The sequence below is a fragment of the Chamaea fasciata genome, unplaced genomic scaffold, assembly GCF_029207755.1.
Source record: "Chamaea fasciata isolate MVZ Bird 193981 ecotype frontalis unplaced genomic scaffold, bChaFas1.0.hap1 SCAF_7, whole genome shotgun sequence".
NCBI lineage: Eukaryota > Metazoa > Chordata > Aves > Passeriformes > Sylviidae > Chamaea > Chamaea fasciata.
Window position 1 is genome coordinate 6,831,688 of NW_027094092.1, and position 15,969 is coordinate 6,847,656.

The following is a 15,969-nucleotide window of genomic DNA, read 5'->3' on the forward strand; positions in this document are numbered from 1 at the left end:
CCCCAAGTGGAAAATGTGGGGCCCCCCACATCCTCCAGCTGTTTGCTGAGCGAGAGGCCCCGCACAAAGGAGCCGCAACAACGGAGGAAATCCCAAAATAGCAGCAAAACCCCGACAAAGGGCACGGGGCGAGGCGAGGGCTGAGAGCAGAGCGGGCACCGGGCGGGCACGGGGGGTGCCCCTGCCCCGCTCCCGGCTCCCCGTGCCGGGGGGAGCTAGGGGGGAGGTGATGATGTAGGGATCGCTGGGATTGTGGCATGGACAGGCCTGGGGGGATCGATGAGTTGGGGAGGGTCCTGACGTCCTGGGGGGTGGGGGGGTCCCAAAATCCAGGGGGTATCAGTGTCCTGGGTGGGATCCCAAAATCCAGGGGGTATCAGAGTCCTGGGTGGGAACCCAACGTCCAGAGGGATAGCAGTGTCGTGAGGGTGCTGATTCCTGGGAGGGCACCAGTTCCCTAGGAATAACAAAGCCCTGGAAGGTACCAAAGCCCTGGAGGGCACCAACTCCCTGGAGGAACCAACAGCCTGGGGCAACCAGTTCCCTGGGAATGCCAGTGCCCTTGGAGAGTGACAACCCAGCCCATGGCCACCTAGGCAAGGTGTCACCTCCACCCCCACACAGCCATATCAGTGCCAAGCGTTCCTGCGAGCAGCTCCCGCATGGAAAATTCCCCTTTTCCTCATCATTGTGATCCCAGCGGCGTGCCGACAGCCGACAAGCCCCTTCCCGCTTGCTCCAAAGGCAGCTTCTGCTTTTTAAAAGGCTCCTCACGGCAGGCAGCGTTGTCAGCATTTCCCGGAGCCCCCCAGACTCCCCCCGGGAAGGGATTCCAATCATCCCGAGCTGCCGCGGCAAGCTCAGGATGCTGAGCTGACTCGCAGCGCCTGAGGCAAGGCGGATGCTCAATCCGAGCCCAATATCCCTGGGATCTCACGGCCTCCAGAGCCAGTCACAGCTCTGAGGGAAGGGCTGGACCGCAGGCACGCCATATCCATGGGGGTCACACACCCCCGGATAACAGGATCTTTCCTAGAGGCACAGTGTCCTGGGATGTTTGAAGTGAATCCCAAATTTCAGGTAGATTTTGGGGGATAGCGGCTTGTGGACTTTCCACTGAGTCCTGTGGGAGCAGGCCTGGGAATTGCACCCCTTTTCCAGGAAATTTTCAAAGCCAATGTGGGTGGGAGGCAGCTCCAAGGAGCCCCATGTAGGATATTCCAACAGGATCTGCTCCCATCATGATCAGCAGAGCCCCTGGGATAACTGGGATGGGAACAAATGATGGAGTTGTACCCAGATGCTGAGATCCAACTCCAGGGCTGGGGACTGGAGCATCCAGGATGGGATGGGAAGCTCCATCCATCTCTCCTTCCAGCAGGAGTACCACGGAGTCAATGGAAAACAGCTGCCTCATTAGCATGCCTGACCTGGATTCAGAGCAATTAATTAGAGCACAATCAATTAACGCCTCTGCCCTGCCCGGGTCCAGCACCGCTGGTGCCCCATGTGCCCTTCCAGGGGTGTAGGGTGTCCCTGGAATGCCAGAACTTGGGAAGTGCCTGGATAAAACCTTCCCCCATGCCATTCCTCGGGGTAATCACAGGGTTTTAGGGGATGCCAGGATGGGCATCAACTCCTCTGCAACCCTGGGGGGCTCAGGGACCCCCAAATCTCCCTCCACACTGGATATATTCACTACCCCCCCTTCCCAGAGCTATGGATATCCCGGGATTTGGTGGGGGCTGAACCCTACAGGTTTCTCACCCCTTTTCTCTCATGCTTGGTGGGACCCAAGGAGGCAACTGAGTCTTCAAACGGGCCCAGAGGTGACGTCAAAAAACCACAGAGGGAGGAAAAACAGCCGGTTCCTGCCCGGGCCCCCTCCCTCGCCTGCTCCGGGCCGGGCAGCGGAGGCGGCGGAGCCTCCGGAGCCTCCCGTGCCCCCATCCCACCAGCGGAGCCCATGGCAACCCAGCTGCCCATCCTGTGCCTCCTACTGGGAATGTGGGGTGAGTATCAGGCACCCTGACCTCGGCGCGCCGCTCAAATCTCGCAGCAGAATTCCCCCCCCGGTTTTCCCGCTCTGGGCGGGATTGGCACCTTGAGTGAGCCACAGTTTGGGGCTTGAGGTGGGAAGCACCCTGGTGACCCCCCCAAACCCCCACCTGGGGGGTCCCCAGGGTCCCAAGATCGAGCCAATGGGGCTGAGGGCAGCCAAGTGTCCCCTCATTCTCATTCCCTGCCAGCTCACCCCCTTCCCTCGGTCCACATGGCACCATTCCCGAACATTCCACCCAGGGGCAGGGCTAATGAGTGGTAATTTGCAGGGCCCTTGTCTTTTCTCAGCCCTAAAGGTCCCCCAGCAGATGGATGGGGAGGCAGCAAATCACCTTTCTCCCCCAAAAATCCCAAATTTCCCACAAAATCCCCCTTTTCCCCAAAATAACCATCAATGGGCCAAGCAGCAGAGCTACTGTCCCAAACTGAGGGTCCCCAGGGTGGGATGGGGACTGACCCCTCCATTTCTGCTCTTTCTCACAGCCACCCCTGACCGTGGAGGAGCCATCTGGATCCCTCGAGGTGAGAATTTGGGGAGCAGCCCTTTGGGAATGCTGCCACAGCTCCGTGAACATGGCGGGTGCTGGAGTTGCATCATCCGGAAGCGGCGCCATGGGGTCCCAGCTCAGGCCCCCACGTTCCTTCGACTCCTTCATGCTCCCATTCCTTGTGCTGCTTCCCAAGACCCCCACCAAGGGCTTTTCCATCGTTCCCAGGGTGGAAACCCGCTGGGAAGGGAAGGAAAGCCCCTAATGATGGTGTTCTCCCACAGGACCCGACATGAGACTCACCAGAGGTGGCTGCCGCTGCGCTGGGATACTGGAGGTGAACTGGGAAAACCAATGGAGACAAATTTGCCGGGAGAGTGTGGGTGTGGATGACCTGGATTGGATCTGCCAGCGGCTGGGGTGCGGCCCCCTGGCCTCTGAGCCCTTGGAACTCATCATTCCCGCTGGGAAAGGGCCACACAGTCTGGCCATGAGGTGCAGTGGGCCACCGCACCCACCTGGATGCCGCTGGGAGCTGGAAAACTGCACGGATCACGTCATAGTTGCCTGCAGAGGTGAGCCTGGACCCCCAGCCCAGCCACCTCAATCCCTAGGGATCATCCATGCTCACGTGGGCCCTCTCTTCTCGTTCCAGAGCCAGTGAAAACCACTCCCAAACCTCCACCAGCACCCCCAGCCACCACACCGGAGCCCACGGGTAAGCACCTCCTCCCGAGGACTTTGTAGCCTCAAATTTGGGGATTTCCCACTAAATAATGGAAAAAAGTGCCATCCCAATCAATAACCTCTTCCATCAACAATCCCTCTCCAGGACCCCCCAGGCTGCGGCTGGTGGACGGGAATTTCAGCTGCTCCGGCTTCCTGGAGCTGCACAAGCAGGGGCTGTGGGGGGCCGTGGCGAGCATCGCACACATCTGGCCACATCTGGTCACCCTCATCTGCCAGGAATTGCGCTGTGGCACCGCTGGGAACAGCCACGGCACGCCGGATCCAGGGATCCACCTGCCAGTGCGGTGGGAGGTGGTGGATTCCTGTGGGAGCCATTCCCTGCTGGACTGCTTCAACAGGACCAGCTCCCGGGGGAAAACGCCCGCCTTCATCACCTGCTCAGGTGAGAATGGTTCTGGGGCATCCATGATTTCCTGCTCCAGTGGGATACCCCGGGGGGATTTTGGGGCCAGAGCAGGGAACCGGCCCCATCGAAGCCTGCCCCATGGTCCCCATCCACCCACTCCTGCTCTTCCTCTCCGGGGTGCAAAGGCAAACCAGGAAATCTCAGTTCCTGGCAGTGCCAAGCGCGGCAGTTTCAAGGAGGATGAGCTGGGGAGGGAGAGTGACCCTGGCAGCATCCCAAATTCCAGCTGGCAGGGACCAGGCTGTGGGCATCCTGCTGCGGGCAGCTCCCTGAGCAACTTCCATGCCTCGGGCATGTCCCTGGATATCTTTCCTGCCACAGGCGTCTCCCTGCCAGAGCATCTTTCCCATGACATGAGCATCTCCTAGTCACAGGCTTCTCCCTGTCCTTTTCCGTGAGTGTTTCCCTGGAAATCAGATCAGTGCCAGTTCCATGGCACAGAAAGCCAAGCCATGAAGCTCAGAGCTGGCTCCTTATGGGTCCTGCCATCTGCCCCAGCTTGGAATCCCGTGGGATTGGGGGGTTTAATGGGCTGTGGCAGCTGGCAGAGCCAGCTTCCATGCTGTATTTCCCATGGGAAGAGTTCAAAGCTCCTGTGTCTGGCTCTGGTTTGCCTCAGTCCCTGTGGCAAGAGGGGAGATGCTGGAAGCATCCATGTGCCAGAAGCCTGTGTTGGGAGAAGAAGAATGTGCCAGTGGTAACCCTGTGGATCTCATCCCTGTCTGCCTGTGGGTCTCGCTCCCCTCTCCCTGTGGATCTGCCTCTTCTTCCCACAGATCTGACCCGTCTCCATGGATCTGACTCCTCCTCCTTCTGGTTCTGACCCCACTCCATGGATCTGGCCCTTTTCTTCCCATGGGTCTGATCCCTCTCCTTGTGGATATCACCCCTCCCCATGGGTCTGACCCCTCCCTGTGGATCCAAGGCCACTCCCTATGGATCTGCTCCTCTCTCCCACAGATTCCCAGCCGCGGGCCCTGAGAAGGCTGGCAGCCGGCCCCACTCCATGCGAAGGGGACATCCAGGTGTTCCACGCTGGCCAATGGTGGGACCTGTGTGACTCTGGAGCAGCGCAGCGAGACGAGCGTGGCCGGCAGATCTGCCGGGAGCTGGGCTGCGGGAATCTCACTTCCAGCACGGGAATCCGGGAGCCTCCCTCCATGGGAGTCACCTGTGGGGCTGGTCCCCTGCACCTCTGCCAGCCCAGGCTTGGGAATACCCGGAGCTGCTCCCGGACCAGAGTTGTGTGTAAGCCGCGTGATCCATGGGGTGCTGGGAGCTGGAATTCCCACACCTATGGAACAGGCAGGGATGGGGGGACCAAATCCACCTGGGGTTTGGGCTCCTGGGAGGGTAATAGATATTCACATCCTGGCACCAACCTCCAGCTGGGCACATCCGGTGACATCCATGCTCTTCCCAGGCCAGGACTCAAAGCCACTTCCCACTGGAGCGTCTGCTGGAACCGTCGTGAGCATCTGCCTGGCCCTGCTGCTTTTCCTCATCCTTTTCCTGATCTGCGGCCCTCCTGCCTACCGGAAGCTGATGAAGAGAAGTAGGGGACAACCTTGGGATCCTCATCCTTCTTTTCTTCCTTCTCCCACTCCACCATCCCCAAGCGTCGGCTCAGGGCTGGCAGTTCCATGGATGTTTCCCTAAACTCCTTGCGGGGGGGATTTGGCCGCTCAGCCTGACAGATCCCTGTCCCATTGTCCCCAAGCCTGTCCCACATGGAGTGTGGGAGTGGGAAGAGGGATTAAGCTCCAAGCCGACACAAAAGAGCAGGTGGAGGATCCTGGGGAGGATTATTCGGGATGACATATGGGGCTGGCAGGGGGGAAGCAGCTGGAGGAAGGATCGGGAAGATCAGGAGACACAATTCCCCCTCTCTTTCAGTCTCCAAGAAGAAGCAGCGCCAGTGGATCGGCCCCACGGGACTCAACCAGACGGGTGAGGAGGGAGCAGCTCCCTGGGGAGCTGAGAATGGGATTAGAGTTCCTGGGGATCAGTTTGGGGTCTGGGCGGGCTGTTCCCCCCTGGATCCTGGCACGAGGACCCTGGATCTCGCTTCCTTTGGGGATGTAACTTATCCAGGAGATGCGGGCCTGGACCAGGGACCAATTTTACCCAGCTCCTTCCCAGGGGTGGGTTTGTTCCCTCCAAGCTGTTGTTCCAACCCCAAAATCCCAATCCCGCTGTCTTTTCCAGTGTCTTTCCACCGCTCCAGCACCGCACCGAGGCCTCGGGGACAGGGAGGGGACAACGACTACGCTCAGGCCCCCCAAAAGAGCTCTCAGCTCTCTGCTTACCCAGGCAAGTGCTGGGAGCAGCTCCTTCCCGTTCCTTTTCCACGGATGGGCATCCAGTGAGCTGTACCCGTGTCCTCCACAGCTCTGGAAGCAGCGTGCCGGCGTTCCAATCCCCCGGATAACTCCTCGGACAGCGACTACGACCTGCACTCTGCCCGCAGGGTGTGATTCCCTTCCTCCCAAAGGAGCAGGTCCCACCTCTCGCCTCAGCTTTGGGGGCATCCCAGCATTCCAGCGCCCTTCCAGGAGCACTTCCCAGCCTCCTCATGGGAGAAAAGGAGGTTTTTGTTTTTTGTTTTTTTAAGCTATTTATAGGAGTTTAAGAGGTAGGGGGGTGCAAGGAGCCCCTTGGAATAGTGGGATCACCAGCTTCTCCAAACCAGGATAAAGAGTTGGGATGATGGATAAAGGATAGGGATGCAAGGGTGGGAATACTGGGAACGAGTCCCAGATATTTAACAACCAACTGTAATAAAATTGGGTTTTGTACTAATTACACCTCGTCCTCTTCCTTCCATTATCCCAGTGTGATTCCAAACTCCCAGACAGGAGGGAAAAGTGGGACAGGGCAACACCTTTTTCCCTGGTTTTTATCCCAGGGATAAACCCAAGAAACGCAGGAATTGAAGCAGGCTTGAAGATGGTCCTGGGAGGGGGTGAAAGATTTCAGTGATGGGATCCAAAGGAAGTGGGATGTCAGGATCAATCCTTACCCAGATGTTCCGTTGTTTCCCGAAGTAACCACAGTCATGACTCCAGAGTGCAATTAATTCATCCAGTTTTATTACTCTAATTAATCCCAGGGATGGAATTGCTTCCATCATCAAGCCCTCATCCTAGTCCATTAGTAATAGTTCCTTATAAATAACTTAAAGAGATACAGGCAGGATTTGAAGGATAAAGTGCTGAGCAGAGCAAATCCCATTTCCATCGTTTGTCATTCCCTCCATTTCCAAGTGTTTCCTGAGAAGGGGGATGTGAGGAGACCGGAAAAACACACAGGAGGTCGGGACTACTGGAGGCTGCCCAGGCCTGGGTGGGAATTAGCAACTCCCACTGACAGCCCTGGAATGGCTTGGGTGGAAAGGGATCTTAGGGATCAGCCACTTCCAATCCCTTCCCACTAGCCCAGGTTGCTCCAAGCCCGGTCCAACCTGGCCTCAGACATTTCCAGGGATGGAGCAGCCATGACTTCCCTGGGAAATCCATTCCAGGGTCTCACCACCATCACAGGGAAGAATTTCTTCCCAAAATCCCATCTGAACCCACCCCTTGACAGCATGAAGCCGTTATTCCATCACTCCAAGTCCTTGTCCAGCTCTTTTGGAGCTCCTCTAGGCACTGGAAGGTGCTCCAAGGTTCCCCTGAAGGTTTCTCATCTCTGTATTTCTGCTGGTCTGGCTCTGCCTCTCCCTCCGACCTCCGGAGCCGTGACTTATCCCGTGTAATTCCTCTGCACCAACGGATCCAGGAGCAACCCTCTGGGACCCCTCCTCTTCCTCAGTCCCCAAAAAAAGGAGGAATCAGCACAGGATGCCCCTCAGAAGTCCTGGATTAGTATCCAGGCCAGGTAGGACGCTGAGGGTTCGGAGGTGGGGGGTATCCAAAGGGTGGGGGAGGCCCGGGATAGGGTGCCTGCGTCGGGATCGGGAAATTTGGAAGAGGGGGCTGGGTGGGATACGGACACTGCGGTCTCCCTGCTCCAGGTGGGATGTAGGGAGAGTATCCTGGTCTGGCAGGGGGAGGAGAGGGATGGGGAGCAGGATAGGGCAAGGGCTGTGGTGGGCCCCGGGATGGAGACCAGGAAAAGCCTCCCGAGGTGGATTTGGGGAAGCCCGGCGCAGAGTCAGCAGCGGAAGCCGCTGGATATCCGGGAGCTGGAGTAAGTGGGTACGGAAAGGCGGGCTGGGAGCTGGGCTGGGAGGAAGCTACGTGTCCCACAGTGACCGGGGATCCCGGGAAAGGGGCAGGAGGAAGTGCTCCCTGGGCACTGGGGCCGGGTGGAAGGGTCGGAGCCGGGCTGTAGGGCAGAGGGAAGGCGGCAGATCCTGGCGGGAAGGGTTTTGGTGGATCCGTGGGAACGTGAGGAGGAGGAGGAAGAGGACGCTGAGAGTCCCTGGTGTGCTCCTGGGATCCCTCTGACTTCCTCACGATCTCCTGCAGCTTCTCCACTCGGACCCGGCGCAGGTGGAACAACTTCCTCATCCCGGAAAACTGCTCCAGGAACGTCTCCAGGGGCACCTCGCCCTCCAGGAATTTCTCAGCCATTTTCTGGAAGAGAGGAGCAGCCTCGGGCTCATCCCTGCATCCCTCTGCTCCAGCCCTGCATCCCCCTGCTCCTCTTCCCTAATCCTGATTTAGGTCTCTCCCAAGGAGCAGCACCCACACACAAACAAGGGTGGATCCAGTTCTTTGGAGAAAACCCAGCAGGCTGCAAAGATAATCCGTGATTTTTGGAACTGGGTTTAATCCCAAGGCTTTGAGGATGAATCACTGGAATTCCCAATGGGCTGGAGCCCTAAACTCACCTCAGATTCCTCTTCAATCTTCTGGCTTTCCACCTGGAGGAGATCCAGCAAAGTCTGAGGCTGCAGCGCTGCTGAGAATTTCTCTGGGAAAACCAAGGGGGGGGAAGAAAAAAAAAAACAAGGAAAAATCACTATCACAGAACAGAAACCAGGGAAAAACCAGCGAAGAGCCCACAGGAGCAGGCTTGGGAACTGCTGATGGAAGGAGGGAAATCCAAGAGGAATAACATCCTCGATCTCTCTGGCTGCTGGAAAAAAAGAGGGGCATCAGTTTCCCAGGAAGCAGAATCCCTCCTGGGGAAGATCCCAGTGCTCACCCAGCTTTTCCTTCTGCTCCCTGCACCTCCCAGCCAGCTCCTGCAGCTCCTGGTATTTCTTGGAGAGGTCACTGCGCCCCGTCTCCAGCGGCACCTGGAACTTCAGGTTCTGCTCGGCCAAGCTCCGGTTGGCAGCCAGGGCCATCTCCCTTTCCAGCTGGAGCTCCTGAACCTACGGAATTCAGGATGGAGAGTGAGCACAGGAACAGGACAAGGACACCCCAGAGCCACCTCCTGGCACAAACCTCCTGGGATTCCAATGCCAAGCGCTCAATCTCCTGGGAATCATCCTGCAGCTCCCGGAGCTCCTCCACTGTCCGGTTCCTCAGCGCATCCATCCTCCCAGATTCCTGGGACACAGAAAAAGAAGCAAATCAATTCCCAAATCCAACTGGGAATAGGTTTCCAACTGAAATCCAGGCTTGTTAAAGTCCTTGGAGCAGTTGCGCCAGGTTTCATCAATAGAGAGGGAAAAACAACATTCCCACTAACTCCTGCTTGGGAAAAGACTTTTCCCCTCCTTTCCCAAGCCTATTTGGATGGAATTCTGTGTGTTCCAGGGTGTTTTGCCAAGGAAAAACCCACCCAGCTCGCAAATTCCAGCTGGATGCCTCCATCCCATCCCAGGTTCCCATCCCACCAAGGAAACCGGGATCTGACCACATCCCACCATGCCCACAGGGTTGGGAAGGACCTCAGGGATCACCTAATCCCACCTTCCTGCCATGGAATTTGGTGAAATAACAACAAGATCAGGGAAATTATGGACTTCCTGCACCGTGTATACGATTTATCCAAAGTATTCCCAAGTGCCTGGGATGTTTAACAAGTATCCCGTGCCTGGTGTAAATCCCATGAGGCGGGACAGAATACTGTGGGAATGTCCTAAAAACCAAGGAAACACGACACACCTGCACTGTCCTGTTCGCTCCCAGCTCTTCTACCTCTCATCCAGGTGGAACATCCCAAGGATATCAGGCCGGGAACGCCACGACAGCCACGCTGAGGCTCAGGGTTGCCCAATCCACGATCCAGATAAACCTGTCCGAGGGAAAAACCGGGAATTAAGTCCCGCGCTGCAGGTGTGGGGCAGAAATAATCTGATTTGGATTTTTTAAGGGTTGGGGGTATTAGCTAAGTTTCATGGAGTTTAAGAGGGAAAAGCGGGAATGGAGGGAGTGGGAAAGCTTGAGGTGGACTCCGGGAAAAATCCACAGGCGCTCAGGAAGGCGGACGATAAGAACTGCCCACCTTCGGGGCTGCAGCGAGCACTGTAGCGGGAGTAGCGCCGTTATCCCCGTTATCCCACTGTTACTCCCGTTATTCCCATTCCCGGCCCTGTCCCGGACTCACCACGGCGCCACCGGGACCCTCTGCCCGTCGCAGCTTCCGGGTTCCGGCACGAACCGGAAGTGGGCGGGGCCACCGCGGGAGGGGCGGGAGGAGCGCCCGCCCCCCCCCCGGGCGTGAGGAGGGTGGTTCCTCCCAGAGCCGCCATGTTGGGCGGGGGCGGGAGCGGGAGCTGGGATCAATTTAATGGAGTGTTAAAATCATTGATCGCTCCGTGGCTACCCGCAGGGCTCTCCCTGAGCTGTAGCTGCTCTGGGAGTTATATCCTTCGTGTCTCTGGGGTGCAAGGGGCTCCGGGAGAGCTGGAGAGGGGTTTTTTGGAGAAGGGCGTGGAGCGACAGGGAAAGGGGGAAAGGCTCCGCATGGACACGGGGCGGGTTTAAGTTGGATATTGGGAATATACCCTTCCCTGAGAGGGTGGCAAAGCAAGATGCCCAGAGAAGCTGCAGTTGCCCCATACCTGGAAGTGTCCAAGGTCAGGTTGGAATTGGTTTAGGAAGCACATACAGAGCTCAGCAGTATCCCCCCAAAAATCACAAAATGTCGGGTTCTTCCAGCTGGAGCCAAGAAATCAAAGCAAATTCCTCTGGAATACCTGGTTACCTCCTCCTCTCATGACACAGGAATATTCCCGAGAAAGCTCCAGTCCCATCACCCACTCCACAAATCCAACTTTTCCAAAGTATGCTTGGAAAACGCTCCGCTTTTCCACCTGTAACTCCACATTCCCAAAACCCAAGCAAGGATGAGGCAGGGGAAGAGCTCCATGGTTTCTGCTCCTTCAGGAGACTTTGGAAGTCTGGGCAAGGTCACCCGGATCTTTTGGGATCTGGGAAAGGCACCTCTGGTGCCGTCACCTGAGAGCTGTTGTGTAACAAATGGGAGTCATATGATCCCAAATAATTCTGGATAAATCAAGGACAACTTGTTCCCAGCGTGGCTGATAACCTGATAACCGGGTCAAACCCCCGGTGCCATGGGAAAGAAAAGGGACTTGATTTTCCAAAGGGGAAAAAAAAAAAATTCTGGCTTCATTTGGAGCAGTTTCCACAAACCTGGGAAAGCTGGAAAATGTTTAATTAACATTTTATATTGAAACATAAGGTTTGAGGAGAGAGAAAATTGTGTTTGAACTTGCATGGGAAAAAAGGAAAAAATACCCATTTAAAAGCGTTACCCAGAAATAAATTTGGGACAAACAGGTGGTTTTGGAAGGATATTCCCATTAGCTGCTCATTAATATCCCTAATTTCCACAAAAGATGGTTCCACATGTTTTTTTCCCTTGGATGGTGTCTTAATCCTGGCCAAAATCACCCATAGCAGCTAGGGAAAGGCGACCTGAGCACCCCAGAGGTCCTGTTCCGCCGAATTCCATTCCCACAGAGATCAGCCAACATCCCTGGGCTTCCTTGATAAGTTAATTAAATATTTTTAATCCAGTCCCGGAAATCTGACACCACGGGAGCGTCAGCTTTCCGTCCTTTCATCTGACAGCTCCGATAAAGCACTGGGGTGATAAAAGCTTTTAGGGAAGGGACAAGAAAAAACTGGGAACTGGGCCTGGAAAAGTTGATTTCATTAATCCATTTCCAAGAAAACCTCTTGTCTCCATAAGGGGATTTTTTTTGGGAGCCTGCAGAGATAAAATTGAGGAAGTTTTGTCAGAGCAGGTTCTGATGTCCCAAAGGCCTGAAAATTCCTGTTTGACCCAGAGGGCAATTCCCATGGAAGTTAAATTCATCCCAAGGTGTGTTTCCACATCAAAATGACACTAAAAATCTGATCTTTTTTTCCCTGTAAAAGCTTAAATTTTGAGAGGGTTTTCTTGTCTTGGAATCCTCACCCAGCCCCGGCTGCATCAACCAGGAGGAAAAGCTTCCAAGATCCATCTTCTCGGCTGGGGTTTTTGAGATCTCGGCATGCTGTGGTGCCCTCTGGTGCCAAGGAAAGCTGTGGCAGGGAGGCCACCTGCTCCCATCCAGTGAGGTCCCAGCACCGGCACGGATTATTCCAGGATCCAGCATCTCGTGCCCTCCATTTCCCCACCAAGGTTCGAAAAATCCAGGATTTCTCTCTGAGGAAGCCATTTCACGCCCTAAAAGGGGTTATTTTTCCATCCTCCCCAGATTTTATTCTGGATTTAATTAGTGCTAAATAGCAATTCCCATTTTGTTCCCAGTCCTGAATTCCACAGCATCTTCCTTTTGTGGATATCATCCATCCAAAAATCCATCCCTGTTGGATCCATTGTTCTGCTTTGATGGGATTTACCAGCAGCACAATAAGCTTGTCCTAAAACTTCCCATAATTGGGCAAATGGTGGTTTTTTTCCATTGAAAAAACAGGAATCCTGATCCCTGGGGATGGCAGTTCTGGGAATTCAATGGATAAATAGCTCTGGGAAAACTTCATATTTTTGTTTTCTCTACTATTTTGGCAAAAAAAAGGAAGAAATCTTGGTAACTCCAAAATCTACATGGACACATTCCAGGTTGATTTCTCCAACCTGGCCTCGGACACTTCCAGGGATGGGGCAGCCACAGCTTTTCTGGGAAGTTCATTCCAGGGCCTCACCAGCCTCACAGGTAAGAGTTTCTTCTCAATATCCCATTTTCCAGTTTGGAGACATTCCCCTTGTCCTGTCACTCCATTCCCACCTCCAAAGTCCCTGAACTGGGGGAAAACTGGGACAAGCTGAGGGAAAGCCAAGCTCCAGATGCCTCTGGATGAAGGTCACGGGAGCGGGATTGGGCACCTTGGCTTCGGTCATGGCACCACGTGCTGGATCCATGGGTTCTGGAACGGTCACCTTGTCCTGGAGGAGATCAAAGGCTTCCTAAGGCTGGAGCTGGCATTCCTCCGTTGGAATCAGCCCCATCCCAGCTTGGAATGATAGAGGAATCCAAGAATACGGTGCTAGGTTGCACTGGGGGAGTGAAATGAAGAAGACGGGGGATGTCGGGAGAAAAGGGATGCAGCACTGGATTATCCCTGAGGGGAAAAAAAAAAGGATAATGGGATATGTTGTGGGGGGCTGGAAAGGAGAAAGCCCTGGCTGATTCCCAGAATGGAAAATCTGGACCTTGCAGCCTGAAAATCCTTCATGGTGCCTTGGCAAGAGGAGAAGGAGAAGGATCTGGAGACACCTTTGGAGCCTCTTCCAGTGCTTTAAGGAGCTCCAGGAGATCTAGAGAGGGACTTTGGAAAAGGATTTGGAGTGACAGGACAAGGGGGAATGGCTTCCTACTACCAGAAGACAGGGTTAGATGGGATATGGAGAAGAAACTCTTCTTTGCAAGGGTGGTGAGGCATTCCTGGGAAGGGAATTCCCAGGGAACCTGTGGCTGCCCCATTCCAGGAAGCGTCTGGCTCAAACCCTCCAGCAAGGAATTAGAGGGCTTAGGGGACAAACAACGCTGCATTCCCACCAGCTCCCACAGAGCAGCTGGGAGTGCTTCCTGCCCATCCCAACATACCCGTGGCCTGAATCCCCCAGGAATATGGGGATCCCCCGCCTTGACATTCCCGCCCCCCCCCCCCCCCCGTCTTCCTTAAGGGCGTTTTGATAACCATCCCAGGAGCAGTTTGCCTTTCTTATCGGGGCCTCCGGCCAAACATCGGAGCCGGGATATAAGGAGCGGGGCTGGGATTGGAGGCACATTTTCCTTGAGCTCCCACCATGAAGCTGCTCCTGCTCCTCACCCTGGTGGGCCTGGCCCAGGGCTTCCAGACCAGGTGAGCCCCAGGGAGTCCCCAGAACAGGGATGTGGGCTGCCGGGTGATCCCGGTGGCACATCCCGGCGATGGATCCTGGTCCCTGTCCACAGGGTGCCACTGAGGAAGATGAAGTCGCTGCGGCAGAGGCTGCAGGAGCAGGGATTGCTGGAGAGTTTTCTGAAGCAGCATCCCTACAACCTGGCTGCCAAGTATTTCCCGGGCATCGCTGTGGAGGCCCTGGAGAACTACATGGATGTGAGGAGCTGGGATGGGGAACTGGGATCAGGGAGCACAGGAGGGCACTGGCTCCTTCTTCATCCTACTGGCCTTTTATCCATCCCACTAGTCCCTTCCCCATCCCTTTAACTCATCCCATTAGCTCTTTATCCATACTTCCTTCCCCATCCCATTAACCTCTTTCCCATTCCCATTCCAACAGGATGAGTACTTTGGCACCATCTCCATTGGGACCCCACCCCAGGAATTCACCGTGGTCTTTGACACCGGCTCCTCCAACCTCTGGGTTCCCTCAGTCTACTGCTCCAGCCCAGCCTGCAGTAGGTGTCTGGAATGAGGCTGGAATGTGTCTTTTGGGAGTCCTGCAGGGCTCTGCCCAGTCTTTCCCAAGGGACAAATCCCAGGCAATCCTCATCCTTCCCACCCCCACAGGGAATCACAACCGTTTTAATCCCGCGGAATCCTCCACATTCCTCAGCACCAATGACACCCTGTTCATCGCCTACGGCACGGGAAGCATGACCGGAGTCCTGGGATACGACACCGTCAACGTACGGCCAGGCGCTCCGGCCCCCTCATCCCATGGGATTCCATGGGATCGTGCCCAATCCACACCTGTCTCCTTTCTGCCAGGTTGCTGGCATCAACGTCCGCAACCAGGTATTTGGGCTGGCTGAGACGGAGCCAGGAGATTTCTTCTACTACACCCCCTTTGATGGCATCCTGGGATTGGCATTCCCAAGCATTGCCTCCTCCGGAGCCACCCCTGTCTTCGACAACATGATGATGGAAAACCTCGTGGATAGGAATCTTTTCTCTGTCTACCTGAGCAGGTAAATCCCAGCCAAAGCTGCTGGGGATTTCTCCCTTTTTCCTCACACTGGCCCTGTTTTCTGATGGGAATGGGGGCGTTGTTGGGCTGGGAACCACCCTGGATGGATCCCCTTTTCCAGAGACGGCCAAGGTGGGAGCTTTGTCCTCTTTGGTGCCATTGATCCCTACTACACCACCAGAGGCATCTCCTGGATCCCACTCTCTGCCGAAACCTACTGGCAGATCACCATGGAGAGGTATTCCCAGTATTCCCTGCCCTCCAGCCGGTGTTTTGGGGAGTCCAGGCTCACCCTGCATTCCTCTTCCCAGTGTCTCCATCAACGGGTCTCCAGTGGCCTGTTCCTCGGGATGCCAGGCCATTGTGGATACAGGAACCACTCTGTTGGCTGTTCCTATCCGGGCCTTCCGGACCCTAATGAGGCTCTTCGGTGCCAGCTCCAGTGGCGAGGTGAGGCCTCAGGATGGTCCCTAAGACATTTGATCCCAGCTGGAATGGCTGGTAACCTGCCGTGTCCTCCCCAGATCAGCTGTGAGGGGGTCAGCAGGCTTCCCAACCTCATCTTCCACATCCACGGCAAAGAATTCCCAGTGCCGCCCAGAGCCTATGTGTTAAGGGTGAGCATCCCACTGGGAATGGGTTTGTAGGGATAGAGGGAGGGATCCAACAGCTGGTGACCACCCCATTCCATGTCCTTTGAGCAGAGTAATGGGTACTGCACCCTGGGATTGCAAGGCATGGATACTCCCACGGAGGAGGGCGAGCTCTGGATCCTGGGAGATGTCTTTATCCGGGAATATTACACCGTCTTCGACAGGGCCAACAACAAAGTGGGGCTGTCCCGGCTGCCCTGAGTTGGGATGGGAATCCCAGGTGTTCCCAGCTCGGTGGCTGGCAGGGCTTGTCCCTTTCCCTGCACTCCTGCCACCACCGAGGACAATAAAGGTGTGGAGAAGCCCTCCTGTGCCGTGT

The 15,969-nt window shown here is 55.7% G+C and overlaps 3 protein-coding genes across 5 annotated transcripts; 2 read left to right on the forward strand and 1 right to left on the reverse strand.

The window, feature by feature from the left end:
* The first annotated feature begins 1,910 nt into the window (after positions 1 to 1,910).
* Positions 1,911 to 6,639, forward strand: CD5 (CD5 molecule). The gene is made up of 10 exons (XM_066186843.1): positions 1,911 to 2,012; positions 2,545 to 2,583; positions 2,834 to 3,124; positions 3,205 to 3,267; positions 3,382 to 3,681; positions 4,666 to 4,953; positions 5,129 to 5,260; positions 5,602 to 5,655; positions 5,914 to 6,018; positions 6,097 to 6,639. Exons 1-10 carry the CDS (start codon positions 1,967 to 1,969, stop codon positions 6,180 to 6,182), a joined length of 1,404 nt encoding a protein of 467 aa, XP_066042940.1. The 5' UTR covers positions 1,911 to 1,966; the 3' UTR covers positions 6,183 to 6,639.
* Positions 6,640 to 6,775: 136 nt separating this feature from the next.
* Positions 6,776 to 10,260, reverse strand: VPS37C (VPS37C subunit of ESCRT-I). 2 transcript variants are annotated; one of them, XM_066187369.1, is made up of 6 exons: positions 10,213 to 10,260; positions 9,771 to 9,900; positions 9,105 to 9,209; positions 8,860 to 9,031; positions 8,543 to 8,625; positions 6,776 to 8,285 (listed from the first exon to the last, which is right to left on the reverse strand). In XM_066187369.1, exons 3-6 carry the CDS (start codon positions 9,195 to 9,197, stop codon positions 7,569 to 7,571), a joined length of 1,065 nt encoding a protein of 354 aa, XP_066043466.1. In that variant the 5' UTR covers positions 9,198 to 9,209; positions 9,771 to 9,900; positions 10,213 to 10,260; the 3' UTR covers positions 6,776 to 7,568. The 2 variants fall into 2 exon arrangements, with proteins under 2 accessions (XP_066043466.1, XP_066043467.1); XM_066187370.1 differs by lacking the exon at positions 10,213 to 10,260 and adding an exon at positions 10,111 to 10,196.
* Positions 10,261 to 13,890: 3,630 nt separating this feature from the next.
* LOC136291698 (pepsin A-like) lies at positions 13,891 to 15,959 on the forward strand. 2 transcript variants are annotated; one of them, XM_066186846.1, is made up of 9 exons: positions 13,891 to 13,946; positions 14,039 to 14,183; positions 14,368 to 14,485; positions 14,598 to 14,716; positions 14,799 to 14,998; positions 15,119 to 15,235; positions 15,309 to 15,447; positions 15,522 to 15,614; positions 15,702 to 15,959. In XM_066186846.1, exons 1-9 carry the CDS (start codon positions 13,891 to 13,893, stop codon positions 15,849 to 15,851), a joined length of 1,137 nt encoding a protein of 378 aa, XP_066042943.1. In that variant the 3' UTR covers positions 15,852 to 15,959. The 2 variants fall into 2 exon arrangements, with proteins under 2 accessions (XP_066042943.1, XP_066042942.1); XM_066186845.1 differs by having other exon boundaries at positions 15,119 to 15,614.
* The last annotated feature ends 10 nt before the right edge of the window (positions 15,960 to 15,969 follow it).